Below are 14,374 nucleotides of genomic sequence, written 5' to 3'. Positions count from 1 at the left end.
TGAGGAATGAGGTCTGAGCAGTGACGTTTTGAGAGGTAAGAGACTGGAGGTAAGGTATGAAGGGAGAATGACTGAGGTAAAAAGTGAAAGAAAAGCAGCAAGAAAGCAAGAGTAAGAGGAAGGCAAGAGTAACGGGAAGGGCAGGCGCGACTCCCAAGCAGGGACAAGAAAGGCAAGTACGCATCTTCATTAGGCAGGCAGCATCACGACCTCACGGCACTTCAACGACACCCACGCAATTTGGCAAACCTATTTATAAAGAGCGACTACAGTGAGGATCAAAGTAAAACAACAACATCGCACGCATGTTGAAGTGCGCGCTCATCCAGCCACCAAGCACGCGCCGATGTTAGCAGCAGCACGCACTAAAGTCAGAAGCCTAGAACAGCTTGTGCTCGAGCGTCATATCCGACTCAGGCTCGAGGCCGACGCACGCGCGGAAGATGTTCGTCATCGCGGTGCGCTGCTTCGCGAGGGCGTTGACGACGGGCGTGCCGGGCGGGGTGAGGGGCGCCTGCAGAAGGTTAGTCAGTCATTCCGGTGTATATTAATCAGTTGGAGCAGCAAGAACTCACCTTGAGCATGTAGCTCAGGATGCTGAGCACAGAGTGGAAGCCGGCGTACTCCTCCTTTCCGCTCGCGCGCCACTGGATGCGCGTCATCATCTCAGTGACGAGCACGAGATCGATGATCAGCGGGCTCGCGAGCAGAGAGTCCTCGCACACGTTGAAGATGGAGATGGTCTGGTGGCCACCCATGAAGATCTCGGCGTAATACTCGTCGAGGGCGCGCTTGTTGTCGCCAACCGCCGGCATGTACTTGATGACGACGGTGTGGTCGGGGTGCTCGCCCTCCTTGTACAGCACCGAGTTCGCAGCCACCATGTCATCCACGACGTTGGACTTGCTGATCTCCTTGCTGCGGAACTGGCGCTCGCTGGACAAGTTGCGGCCGTCGTTGTTGCCGAGGTGGTTGTACGACGCAATGGACGTGAGCTTGATGCCCGCGTTGATGAGGAAGTCCACAAGCGCCGACTTCATCTTCGTCTGGCCAGACTTGAAGTCGTCACCGCCGATGAAGGCGTTGTGACGTTCGGCCAGCTGCACCGCTCCCGGCACAAACGTGTTCTGGGGAGACCCGTTGATGAACGGCGCGCCCTCGAGGATACACGCAACCGCAAAGACGGTCGATGGCGACACCTCTGCGTGCCCCGCCTCAATGGCCTTGAGCAGGTTGTCCGCCGTGTCGTTGATGCCTGGCACGAGGTCGGCGTAGCGCTCCGTGTTGGCGGTCCACTGCACGATGACCTTGTCGAGGTTGTTCGCGGCCTTGAAGTCGCGAATGTCCTTGCGCAGCTGCTCGACGTGGGCCATGCTGGCCTTGGAGCCAGGGAGCACATTGTCGGCGCGGCCCTCCTGGTTCGCGGCAATGAAGTCGGGGTAGTAGATGGAAGGCATGGGAGTCATGGCCGCCATCTCCTTGCGCACCAAGCCCTTGAGGGTGGGCTCCAGGACCTGCGCGCGGTCCATGGCATCGGCAAGGTTCATCTTGCTGATGTCCCAGCCGCCAACGACCAGGTCGTCAGGGTGCACCATAGGCAGCAGCTGGTGGAAGGGGATGTTGACCTCGTTGCCAGTGGCGGCATCGGTGCCCAGCTTGATGGTCGAGGCCATGATCATGGAGCCATAGTAATTGGAGCCGCGCTTGCCCTCGCGCGTCTCCCACTCCAGGCCGCGGCGGTTGGCAATAATGCCCGCGGTGACGGTGGTGCCGTTGTTGCCGCCCCAACCGACAAGCATCATACCCACGCGCGGCACCTTGCGCTCGACCTTGAAGTCGTACTCGGTGGCGCGCGGGGTGGCGACCATGCGGCCGTCGGCATTGCGCGCGATCGACGTCGTGCGGTACGTGTACTTGCTCTTGATCTCAGTGTCGGTGTACTCGACATTGGGCGAGTCGACGAGGAACAGCTCCTCCTGGCTGCGGCTGCGTCCGTCTCCTGCACCACCCCTCGCCTGGCCGACGTCTTGGTCCGCGTGCGGTGCCATGGCGACTCGGTTCTCTTGCTACTTGATTTGGTTCTTTGATTCCTTGTGTGTGCGTGCTACGGCGCCGGGCTGCGTTTACTTCCTGTACGGGGCTTCCGATGCTCCACCAGAGGGCGCAGAGCGTCGGCCGGCAAAAGGGTGGTGGACGCTGGAGGAGGCGGCGGCATCAGCACTGCGTTCATCCATGATACACACGATATTGGCAGAAGCTACTCACGAGTTAAGGAGATTGGAGAAAATCTTGACGACAGGGCAATGGCCCGAAAGAAGCGCGAGAGTCTGGCTGCGTGTACAGAAGAGCGTTGGATCACAATGGCTGCGGAAGAAGAGGAAGAAGAGGGTCCTCAGGCACCAGGCCCGCCTACGTATTTATACCAAGCTACACAAAGCGCCGGCCACCAGGCCAGGCCGCTCCGCCTCTACCCCAATTGGAGCGACCCCAAGTTCCACCCCATACATACATACATACATAGGCGCCCCACTTGGTCTGCTCCACCCCAGCTCAGCTCCGCTCAGCTCCAGACTCTCTCAGTCCCGTTCGCGCGCCAGGCCGTCCAAGCAACCAAACCAAGCCAACCCTCGCGAACCTCTCTTATCGCGTGCCGCGCCCGCGGAGGACCTAGCCTAGGTATGTAATCTCCACCTTCCACCGCATGCATGCATGCACGCACGCACGCACGCATGTCACTAGAGTAGTTACTGCGCGCGGCTGGCTGCCCCGCTGTTCCCCTGCCCTATTGAGTACGTATTGTACCAGACCGCACGCGCTTGCACACCGACACATGCATCCAAGACCGGGACCCTGCCAGTCGCCAATCGCTGCCACCGATCACGGCCTCACGGCCTGACGGGCCCTGACGATCCGGCCCTCGGCAACCGCTGCTCCATCCACCCATCACCCACACCTCTCGTCGACAGTCTTGTCCAGCCAACCAACAACTAGCTGCTATGTAATGCCTACCACGTACATAGGCGCTTCGCTGTGTAGTTATCGCGCGCTTTTTTTTCGTGCTGATGTACCTGGCTACGTACGCTGCTTTGCTTTGCGTTGTGCTTCCGTACCGAGTAGTGTACCGGTACTGTGCGCATACGTGCCTGGCGGTGAAGAAGCACCCCCACCCCCATCTCAACGTTATCGTCCTGTCTCATCCAACCAAATCATATCGATAAATACCGAGGTCGGCGCCTGCGCGCACTGCATGGATGGATGGATGGATGAAAGCGTGGAGCGTGAAGCGTGAAGCGTGGAGGTCGAGGGTGCGCCGCCGCTCCCTCGCGCCCTTCCTTTGGCGCGTACTGTACCGTAGGTACCTAGTGCACACAGTAGCGCGCCATCTAGTGCCGCACGCCGCGCCCACGTGCGTAGGTTGTTAGGGTCTGTTGGACTCCCCGTGGGCGAGTGAGTGATGGCTAGATGGCTGGCTATTGTATGTAGGATTATTGCGATTGAGGCCACTCGAACCCGAGGCATTTGATGTATGTATATACCTACCTACCTACTCTTCTTCTAGGGGCTTGGAAATTCCAAACACTGTGCACACAACACCACACACACACACATTCACGCACTCAACAACACCCGAGCACAGCCTAACCATTCAATCCACTCGTTCATTCGCGCGTGCGCCCGCAACGCAAGCGCACGCCCTCCAGAGCAAACACTACAAACTACATACCTACATACCCGGTAGTAACGCATTGGCGCCCGCGTCCTCCCCCCTAGCCTAAAAGAACTCCCACCACCGCCACTCAGGTAAGCAGTACCCAGTGCAGTGTGAAGAGTTCCTCCCCAGGGGGCCGTGGCCATCATGACAGGGCCTAACAATACACATTATCGCGAGAGCCGAAAAAGAGCGCGAGAAGAATGAGGAAGGGAAGGGAGATGCGACGAGCCGGCACGCGCAAAAACAGCTGGCCGGCAACAACAACAATGACGACGCCAGAGAACCGAAAACCGGACGGCACCATAAAACGATAAGCCACGACACCAGAGAAAATCGCAACGAAAACAGACAAACGCTCACAAGCCGAGACTTTTCCAAAGCAGAAAAAACAATGACAACAAGGTGAGTGCGTGCATGAACAAAAACGATCAACAAAACGGCGGCGACGAGGATGATGACGACAACGAGGCAGCAACAGTAACAGAGACAGAGGCAGAGATAAGAGATAGATAGTAGGTGGCGACGGCGCAGTGCCGAGCAGGGCAGAGCTAAAGAAAAAAAAGCCCTTTCTTGACGAAATCAGGAATCCGAAGAACGAGAGGAAACGGAAAGGGTATATCCAGATCCTTCCAATCTAGCCCAGCCCACCCAGCACGAGGAAAATACGACATGCTCGAAGCGAAGTAAATGGGTATCAGGAGAAAGGCGGGAAAATGTTCGAGCTTGCAGAGATGAAAGATGACGAGAAGAGAGACGGAAGTTTAGTGTAAGGAGATTGCCAAACAAATAAACTGCCGCCAGCGAAAGAACGGCAGGGACCCGGTCGATGCCAAACGAGGTCGTTTCGGCGACGATAGAAACATGTCAGTCGTTTCGGTAACCGGGAGAGAGAAGAGCCATTCAACAGAGGAGAGGGGTTTGTCGAGATAGCGAGGGTGTTGTGGTTAGGGACTGCGTTGTGTGATTGTGTGATTGTGTGTAGAATAGTTAGGGCGTCCCATCATATCGTGTCGTAGTAATAGAAATCAGAAAAGAGAAAGGATGGTTGCCACTCGTGCCGGCATGGCCCCGTCGTGCATGACGTGGAGTTGAGAAGAAAAAGGTAGGCGATCAGACAGTCGTCAACGCCTAGACTCCTTTAATTCCGCCCCCGGTTCAATACTGCGGGCCCATCGGGGCCATCATCATCAACCTCGTCCTCCTCCGCTCAGGATTCTGCCTTGGCGGACCGAGACCCATGCCACGTCCGCCAGGGCCGGGGCCCCTTGCGGCGTGCCACGCGTGCCGCTCGCAGTACGGGATGCCGCCGACCTCGAAGTAGTCGTCGCGCAGAGGCATGCGGCACGTGCGGCAGTTGAAGCACCTCGGGTGGAACTTCTGTCGCCTCTCCGTCTCGAGGTACGCGCCCTCGATGCCCGTGTTGCAGGCACGGCACAAGCTACCGTTGAGCTGGTGGTAGTGCTGCGCGCAGTACGGGTGGTTCTCGTGCACGTAGAAGTCCGCGGTGGCGAAGGGCGACGCGCAAGTCCGGCAAACGAAGCACTGCTTGTGCCAGCGGCCCGTCAGGCGGCCGTCAGCGGCCTTGACGGACTTGCCGATAATGGGCTCGTTGCAACCGCGGCAAGAGCCCTTGGATTGGCCGTTGCTGGTTCCAGGCCGCTTGCCACTGCTGACCGATGCGTCCCGGGGCCTGGCGAGTGGCGGGGCCTCGGCGGGAACTGGAGGCATCGGGGGTGCGTTGCTGCTGTTGTCGCCAACTGACTGAATCTCGGTGGCGGTCATTTCAGGGGGGCGGTAAGGGTTGAAGAGACCACGCTGGATGGCAGGGTCCATGGGAGACTCGGGAGGTTCACCGACAGCTGGCATCGCCGGCGGAGGACGGAATGCCTCGTAGACATATTGAGGGTTGGCGGGGCGGCTGACGCTGGAGTTCTTCCGGTGGGTTTCGGTGGGGGTGCGGGAGTTGGAGTTAAGAGAGCGAAGGGCATCGCTGCGGCCGTCGAAGCCAGCACTCGAGACCTTTCTCGAAGCCTTGCGCTCGTGGGCCGGCCTGTCCCATTGTGGTACGTAAGAGTCCTTGTTCGGGCTGGAACCAGCCGAAGTAGGGGGAGTCGAACGGCCGCTGTTGCTGCGTCCGTCGAATCCGGAAGAATCTTCCGAAGAAGCCGACTCGCTCGGTGCGTGTGACAGGTTCCGCAGGCGGAATTCTGCAGCAGGACCGGGCAATGGCGGCGCGTTCTGCGTGTCGTTCTTGAAGCTGATGTTGCTACGGCTGGAAGTCCGGCGCGGAAATCTCTTTGCGTTTTCTTGTGCCGGCTGGGGTGGCTCGGGAAGTGTGTCGACTCGCGGCACGGAAGGCTTCTGGGGGATGTGCTGCGGGCCAGACTCTGAGGGCCGCCTCGGGAGAGAAACGGAGGGGTTTCTTGCGCCCCCAAGGCTTTCCTTCCTCTGCACCATAAAAGTCGAGCTAACGCCAGCCAAAGTGGCATGATTGCCCTCCTCTTGCAGCTTTTCCAGGAAAGTGTCCACGGTTCCGGGCCTTGCCGGCCGTGGGGGCGGTCCTGGCTTCTTTGGATTTTCGGGCAGCCCCGAGGGGCCATTTGAGCGGACTGACGATCTCGACTTGTCTGAATGTTGCGTACCTGGCCGTTCTTGCGTCATGTTGCTGGCCCGACTTGAGGTGCGAGTGCGCGAGTGATTCTTGAAGCTGTTCAACGTGGTCGTCCTCTTGTGCGCCGACTTTTCGTCCTCCACAGGTTCTGCCTGGGGAGTCTTTGGTCGTAAATCGAACGGACTCTTTGGCCTTGCGCCAAACGGGCTTTTTGGTCGTGCATCGAAGGGACCCGACGTAAGGCCGTTCATTCTCTCCATCACACTGTTACCACCGTCTGGTCTCGGGCTTCGAGGCGCAAAGAGAGGATTCGACTCAGGGTAGTTGTGGCTCGGAAGCGGCCTCGGTTCCTCGGGGCTGAAATCTTCTTGCTGGACTCCACCATCTTTGGTGAAGAGTTCATGGGAGGGCGGTCTGTAGCTTTGTTGAGGCGATTTGCTGCGGATGTCAGAAGACGCAGCGCTTTTTGAGTAGTTTGAGCTGGCGACGGGCGTAGACGTGTCGACTCCAAGGAACGGCTTGTCTGCGAAGAAGTCAGCATGAAATACGCGCCGCACGAGAGCGAGGACACTTACTCGCGGCACCAGTGTCGATGCGCGGCGGCTGCTGCGCGCTCCGACTGGACTTCAAAAGCCCGCCGGAGCCGCGCATGCTACTGGTCAACGAAGCCGCCTTGTCGAAGAAGCTCTTTGTCGATTTGTTCCGCGGAGCTTGCGGAGGAGGGACTGGCGCGGCGGAAGCTTGGGTGCCGCAGACATGGTCACCCATCTTCGAGATTTCGATCTCGACGCCACAATCCGAACATTTTATTGAAGGCAAGAAGCTTATCGGCCGCGCGGAAGTGTCGGCCATGGTCACCCTCAGGGAATCCCTAGCGGGAGCAGGACGGTGAGAGTTTGTTTTGTGAGACACGCAATTGAGGGAGAGCGGTCGGGCATAGATGAGAGTGCTGCGGCGTAGCAAGCCTTGGCCCCTTGGTCTTCAATAGGAAAGCCGTCACGAAGGAGCAGGCTGAATAGAGGCGGTGGTCCAAACGGCTAGGACGTATTTAGGCGGTCGGGGCGTTGCGAAATGACACAAGAGACCCCTGCTGACGCCGACGTTGAGACTGTAGCGAGCGGAGGAGCGTAAGAGAGTGTCGGGGAGGTGGAACGAGTGACGGCGGCTCGAGGCACGCAGGTAACGACGGTAGTAGCAGCTACGGAGTACAAGGTACAAGACGGGCTCCTGAGGCTCGAGGTGGCCGCTCGTACCTAGCCGCTGACTGATGGGCGCGCGCTTCGTCGAAGGCGGGCGGAGGCTCCACTTTGGGGTGCAATGCGCTCATTTGCTGATCTTGGGGGTTCGCAGCACGGAGCACAGGGGGGAGGGCGGCAGGGCACAGTCGCAGGATGTCGCGTGCAGCTGTTTATATCCGGCGGGTCCTCGCACTGGAGTCTGGCCGTCTCTGTTAGTGTATTGCTGCAGCATTTGGCGAGCGAGGAGGCCGCTGCGGGCGAACAGTAGGCAGTGTGCATGACGGCGGAGAATGCGCGTTGCTCGGGCGATGACACGGCCTGAGTGAGAGCTGCGACAAGCGCTGGCCGAAAGGGGTCCTGGATCAGCTGGTGATAGTCATTTGTGCCCCCAAGTGGGAGGTCGCATGAGCAGCCGTTGGAAAAGATTTGGGCGCAGAGAGCGGCTCGTTGGCTGGTGCAATCAAAAGCAATCTCGTGGGATTGCAGGCCAATCGGGCAACCGCCCACGGCCCACCGATCGGCCCAGCAGGGTCCGCTAGCCGCGGGAGATCTGAGGTGCAACGAGAAACCCTTGCCCATCGCAATTCGCCCTCCGCCTGCCTTTCTCGTGTCCTTGCCTATCTCTCTACCTTTTCACCTATCTCATCACGCACTAGCTAGCTATCACACACGGCCAAGCTATTCTTCTCCGCAATCGGCTACTCTCTCTCCCTCTCTTCCTTCCTACGTACTCTCTCTCCGCTCCTCCTCTGCCATCTCCACCTCTTTCTCCGTCACGCGCCCATGCGACAATTCAAGCCCGGACCAACAAAGGATTTATCGTATGTAAGATTGCCTTGTCCCGACATCACCATTCACAGGGCTGAACCGCCCTTCGCTTCTCCCTCGCGCGAAACACCTCCCCACCTCGCTACGTCACTGGGGAGCTGCTCATCTGTCGTTTCATCTACTATCTCGTTTCCCATAGTAGCCTCTCTCTCTAGCCAGCTAGTATATTACATACTCGCAACGCACGGTCTGCCCCGCTGCTACCCTACTCGACGCCACATTGCGCCAAATAGAGCCAGCACAACGCATCACGACATCCGGGACGCCTCTTCCATGGCGCCGGCCGCCTGCCCTGTCGAGCCACACTGGCGGGTAGCCACCATCCGACGCGGCCCTGGGCCATCCCAGTCCCCGCAAGGCTGGCCGCTTCCATGGAAGCTTCTTCTGCCCTACGGCCGTGGTGTCTACTTGTTAGCGACGCCGTAGCGACTTCGTATCTGGACCATGACTAATGCTCCGAAACGTGGACAAGGAGTTCTCCTCGTCCCCGGCAATTGCTATACATATCGCCGGGAAAAGGGGGCGCAGTTGATCAAGCCGGAATCGTTTCACTTCCGGTGCCGTCGGCCAGCAGCCACCCGCCTCCAGCAACTGCTTTTCTGAGCAAAACGCATTGCGTTGTAGGGCAGGGTGTCGCAGGTCCGACCTACTCTATCTCGACCACACTCGTAGGACTCTGCCACTCCTCTTACGCGTCGATTCCAAAAATATTTCGCAGGTAGGTACAGCATCGGTAGGTGGATGCCGTCTCTTCCGTCAAGCGTTATTTCCAATACATCTTTCCGTGCCGTCCAGCCTCGGTATTTTGCCAAGTCTCTATTGCTTGCTCCACCTCTCCTCTCTTAACCCCTCTCACCCCTCTATGGCACCCACCGTGCCCCTCAACCATCCGTGCACCCCCTAGCCCAGTCCGCCACCGTCCGAGCGCCTTCGTTTCTAAACGGAGCAGCTCTTGGCTCCGCACGGGCACAGGCGCTGGAGCTGGAGCCGGAGCCGGAGCCGCAACGCAGCGCCGCGCTGCGCTGCGCCAAGCATGTCGCAGACCGACGAGTGGCTGCGCGCGCGCTGTGCCGCCGTGGTCCAAGCGGGCCTCGGCGAGGTATATATGCCAAAGGAGAGGGAGAGAGGCGGGCCGCCCGCGGTGCGAGGAGGCGCCTTCTGGGTGCTGGTGGAGTGGCGTGAGCGCGGTGGGGTGATGGTTTTCCAACTCCATCTCCGGGCATTGTGGTGACGAGGTCGGGGCGTGTGCGCGGGGGCTACTCGGCGTGGGGGATGGGTAGGTACCTTGTAGGTATGGGGCGGGAAGGGCCTTGAAGCAGGCCCGCAGCGGGGCGGAGCGCAGGGACCCCCTCCGCTGTAAGCTTGGGAGCTGAGGAGCGGAAGACGTGACATCAAACGTCGCTCACTCCCCACTCGGCCGAGACGGGCTCCCTACAGTGCCTGAGGAAAAATGGTCGACGGCACGACGGGTCCCTCACGAACGAGCCACCGCTGATGGTACGCGCGCAAGGCTGGCCGTTCTAGAAACCTTCCAACTGCTGGTGGGGCTGCTGCTGCCGGTGGCAAACAAGCAGGCATGCCACAGCGAAGAAGAAGAAGCCACCACCAACCCATATGTACCTCTTGGTGGTCAAGCTCATCAAGGCCAACCACCCACCCACCACGTCCACAGCGCCGAGCTGAGCTGAGCTATAATCCCCCCTCCCCCTCGCCTCGCCTCACCATCGACCAGCAGCACGTGCAGCGCATCGCCTCGCCTCACGCCGCAAGGCCCAGCCTCCGGCTCCGTGGCAATAGTTCTAGAAAACCTGAGGTACCTAGGGCGCTCATGTCGCATGCAGCCTATAGTATAGGTATGGGCCAGCGCGACGCACAGGCGACTGCAGCCGATCGCGTCCTTACCTACCTCCTACGTAGTGCGTATGGCGTAGGGAGGCACCTGCGGCGCAAGGCTAGGTAATGCGCGCCTCACTGATGGGCGCGCGCATCGTTGATGTCATACCTACCCTGCTGGGCCTGAGCATAGGTTGGATGGATGGCCGATCGCGTGTGTGTGCGTGTCTGCGTGGAAAAGTGTAGAATACAGTTTACGAATTGTAAGAGGTGGGCGAGGCAGGGGCCCTGAAGATCATTCGAGGCAGTAGCGTGCCTCGCGGGAAGCGCTGCAGTGGAGTCGAGTGAGCTACTACGGACCCCGCCGCCGCCGCCGCCCAAAACGCTCCCCCGCGTTGCGCAACCGCCGACAAGTCCTCCTGTACCCACTACCTTGCACCTGCCCGGGGACCTAGCCCCAAACACGCGCCGCCGCGGCCGTCTCGGCCGTCTCAGCCATCACTCGGCTGTCTCACCACCACCAGTACCTCCACCATAGCCAAGCACCAACCCACCACCCAACCTACCTACCAACCTACAAGCTCAAGCTCGGCGGCAAGTCCGCCTCCTGCGTCCCCCACGACCCCTTCGTCTCCCCAAGCACCAGCTCCAGCACGCCGCCCTCCGCAAAAAACCGATGCGAGATCCAATTCGCAGACCAAGGTTCGCCATTCAGCGACGCCTCGACGACGAACCTGGCCTTACTCTTGGGGTCCCAATTGCGGGCTCTAATCGTGGCCGTTCGATTCGTGAGGGGGTTCGTGATGCTGGCTTCGCGGAAGAAGGGCGCGCTGACGAGGTAGACGTCCTGGCCCGCGACCGGGAACAGGCCTAGCATGGCGAAGACGGCAAACGAGCCCATGGCGCCGCTGTCGTCGTTGCCCGGGATGCCCGCGCGCGTCGCGTTGAACTGGTGCGGTATGTAACGGTGCGCGAGCGACGATGCCAGGTCCGGTCGCCCCGCGTAGTGCCCGAGGTACACGGTTAGGAACGCTTGCTCGTCGCCCATGTAGAGCAGGCCTGGCGTGCGGTGCAGCGCGAGCAGGCGCCGGGCGAAGGGCTTGGCGCCGCCGAGCGTCTGGATCAGCGACGCCATGTCGTGCGGCGCGTAGAACGTGTAGAGCCAGGCTGAGCCTTCGTACGTCTCGTGTCCTGTCGAGGTGAGGTAGCAGCCTGTGAAGTCAAGGAGCGGGCTGCAAAGGAGGGGATCCTGGTAACCCTAGCTGCCGTTCGTGAGGCGCGGTTGCAGGAAGCCGGTGAAGTTTGACGAGGCGGCTGTGGGGAGGATTGAGGGCTGTGGGGTTGGTAAGATTAGAATTGACTGACTGACTGGCAGCAGAGGAAGAGAGTGGTAGAGGGAAGAGCGTGTGAGGAGAAAAGAAAAGAAAAGAGGGCGCTTACCAGGTCCTCCTTGAACAGATTCTTCCAGTACGTGCTGCGCTTGGCGTACTTTTTATAATCGGCCGCCTTGCCAAACTTCTGCGCCATCTGGGCGATGCAAAAGTCGTTGTACGCGTACTCGACCGTGCGGGAGATGCTGCGGGTATGCAAGCCGGTGCCGTCTTTGTCGACGTCGTCGACCGGGATGTAGTGGAGTTTCTTCCAGCTGCGCAGGCCGCCACGGCCCTCGAGGTCCCAGTTCTTGGGTTCGCGCTCCGCGTCCTTGACCACGGCTGCGTAGGCCGTCTCCCAGTCGATGTCGGCCGTCAGGCCCTTGACCAGTGCGTCGGCAAGCACGACGTCGGCGTTCGACCCGCCTTGCGTGTAGCCTTTGCAGAGACTGTTCAGGCGGTTAGGTGAGTGGTCAACACGCACTGAACATGGAAGACTTACCTCATCCGGCAGTCGGGCAGCCAGCCCTCGTGCCGATACACGTCGAGCAAGCTGCGGATCATCAGCGTCTGGGCTTGCGGATCCAGGATCGTCAGCAGCGGGTGGATCGTCCGGAAAGAGTCCCAGATGCAGTAAAACGAGTCGAAGTACGGCTCCTGGCTGGTCCAAAGCGGGTTTTCGCCGGTGTAGTCCTGAGGCGAGATGAACGTTCTATACGCACCGCTCCAGAAGACCTTCTGCAGCGCCGTGCTAGCGTTCCCTGCATCAATAGTCATCACGCCTAGCTTGGTCCGCCACGCCGCCTCTGCAGCCTTCTTCACTCCGTTGAAATCAAACTCCGGAATTTCTCGCTCTGCGTTCTGACACGCCTGTTCGATGCTGATGAAGCTCAACCCCACGCGTGCGAGGATGCGCCCCGCGCCTTTGGGCGGCTGGAACTGGACCCACGCGCCGAATGGGCCGTCGCTTTGCATCTGCGAGTTAACGAGCAGGCGCTTAGGCGTGAGGCCGGCCTCGTTGTAGCGATACACGCCTGTGTTAACAATGGTAGCGCCGGAGAAGTCAGCGCAGAAGTGCGCGTTGTACGTCCCGCTGCCAAAGCTGGGAGCGAAGGTTCCGTTGCCCGTGATACGGCCTGTGGCGTTGTCGACTGCGATCTCGCCCTTGCGGAAGCTGTTGGGAAGGTCGCTCAGCTCTGCTTGGATCAGGGGTTGCGCTGGTTCTTCTGTTCCGCTGGTACCATTGGGAAACATGAAGCGGTACAGTGCCGTGTGCTCTGTTACGGTGGCTTCGCCTTGCACGCCTGTCTCGAGCACGACGGAAAAGTATCCCGGCGACGCCTTCTCCGAGCCATTGATGGAGTTGACTGCGCGGGTCCCTTTGTTGTATTGGCAGCTCTCGAAGTTATTCCCAGGGCAGCCTGGGTGCGGGAACAGAGGAAAGTTTCCCAAAGACGGTGACTAGATACTTGTCAGCTTTGCACGAGATGGAGTAGACGGCTTGTTATGCAAGAGGTGGAATCCTACGCCGCCGGTTCCAGAGTCATGCATGTGGCTGAAGCCGATAATCTTGCTGCCGTCGCTGGCGAAGCCGCCCTGGTTATCGCCTGTGACGTCGGCTACCGCTTTCGCCATCCCAAAGGGCAGCGTCGCGCCGGCAAAGACATGGCCTGGTTCCAGTTGTTAGTGGTGGTAGGCGAAGGGAGCATGGCTTCCTTACCTCCATTGGCTGTACCGATCAGCGGGTCGACGTATTTTAAAACATCAAACTCGGCTGGGTCGGCAGCTTGAGTAGGCGTGAAGGCTGCCACTCCAGCAAGCAAGATGGCTAACTTGTTGATAGGTGTTTTTCCTGGCATCATGAATGAGTTTGACGGAGGACACCAGGCCCCGAGCGGGCTGCTTTTGAAGAAGATGGCGACCAAGACTCAAGAAATTCCTCGTGCACTTGGCAGAAATCTCTGTTATACATAATAAATAGGGGTCTGTGGCCTGCCATGGGCTGACATCAAAGCGGTGGTTAATGCATGGGTCTACGGCAGCGGTGACCAAACAGTGACAGAGGCCGTCCCGAGTCGCATTCAAAGTCTGCCGTAACACCTTGTTAGAATAGACAAACAATATCGCCGATCTCCCATATTGCGGGCGGGTGTATCCGTAGCGGGCAGGCCTAATCGGGGTGGTGAAACGAGATGCGGGGAAATGGGCAGGTGACGTTGACGTTGCACCGGACGTCGTCTTGTTGCTAGGAGCGACGGCTCTGTGTTCGCTTGTCGCTTCCAAAAGAGGTGGTTGACTGGGTTGTGACGGCATCAACAACTTTGTTCCGGCTACCCCTTCCGTTTTGCATATAACCGGATTGCTTCCCTACAACTATACGAAGTCTTCGGCTGTGGCTGTTCCGTCTGAACTATCACCCCGCCTAAACTCCCTGCTGTCAAGACTTGGTTTGACGTCGTGTCTCTACATCCCCGCAGGGAATGATATCATTCGGGTTGCTTGGTCTCCAGGAATGGGGCATTTATCTGCTTTGTGTGATCTGAATTGTTGCCAAGTACACTGTTTTCCAAGTCAATTGCCATTTCCCAAGTCCAATGAATTGGTCCACGGTCCCATCTATTTTTCTTTATATCGTGGCTTTCTTGCTCCTGGAAGCCGCTGTAATCGTCGCTCAGAATGAGGTAGACAGTTCTCAGAGTATATCTTCAAGGGCAGATAAAAATGCCTTCATTAACGGACTAGTGTCCGAAATGACAGTCCCGGAGCTTGGTGAAAATCACCG

At 59.0% G+C, this 14,374-nt stretch overlaps 4 protein-coding genes across 4 annotated transcripts; 1 reads left to right on the top strand and 3 right to left on the bottom strand.

The window, feature by feature from the left end:
• Positions 1–227: 227 nt before the first annotated feature.
• On the bottom strand, positions 228–2,266 carry K452DRAFT_321751 (uncharacterized protein). The gene is made up of 2 exons (XM_033544427.1): positions 576–2,266; positions 228–514 (listed from the first exon to the last, which is right to left on the bottom strand). Exons 1-2 carry the CDS (start codon positions 2,046–2,048, stop codon positions 380–382), a joined length of 1,608 nt encoding a protein of 535 aa, XP_033393229.1. The 5' UTR covers positions 2,049–2,266; the 3' UTR covers positions 228–379.
• Positions 2,267–4,867: 2,601 nt separating this feature from the next.
• Positions 4,868–7,175, bottom strand: K452DRAFT_301903 (uncharacterized protein; the record flags this gene model as incomplete). Its single annotated transcript, XM_033542511.1, has 2 exons — positions 4,868–6,846; positions 6,899–7,175. The coding sequence occupies 2 exons, from the start codon at positions 7,173–7,175 to the stop codon at positions 4,868–4,870; spliced, it is 2,256 nt and encodes a 751-aa protein (XP_033393228.1).
• Positions 7,176–8,268: 1,093 nt separating this feature from the next.
• K452DRAFT_101834 (uncharacterized protein) lies at positions 8,269–8,898 on the top strand. The gene has a single exon (XM_033534910.1). The coding sequence runs from the start codon at positions 8,345–8,347 to the stop codon at positions 8,813–8,815; it is 471 nt and encodes a 156-aa protein (XP_033393227.1). The 5' UTR covers positions 8,269–8,344; the 3' UTR covers positions 8,816–8,898.
• Positions 8,899–10,796: 1,898 nt separating this feature from the next.
• On the bottom strand, positions 10,797–13,451 carry K452DRAFT_321749 (glycoside hydrolase family 92 protein; the record flags this gene model as incomplete). Its single annotated transcript, XM_033544426.1, has 5 exons — positions 10,797–11,480; positions 11,663–12,041; positions 12,095–13,053; positions 13,120–13,262; positions 13,313–13,451. 5 exons carry the CDS (start codon positions 13,449–13,451, stop codon positions 10,797–10,799), a joined length of 2,304 nt encoding a protein of 767 aa, XP_033393226.1.
• Between the last annotated feature and the right edge of the window lie 923 nt (positions 13,452–14,374).

The sequence above is a fragment of the Aplosporella prunicola genome (genome assembly GCF_010093885.1).
Source record: "Aplosporella prunicola CBS 121167 unplaced genomic scaffold K452scaffold_29, whole genome shotgun sequence".
Lineage (NCBI taxonomy): Eukaryota > Fungi > Ascomycota > Dothideomycetes > Botryosphaeriales > Aplosporellaceae > Aplosporella > Aplosporella prunicola.
Note: the sequence above shows the minus strand (reverse complement) of the source record. Positions and strands in the feature narration are given on the sequence as shown.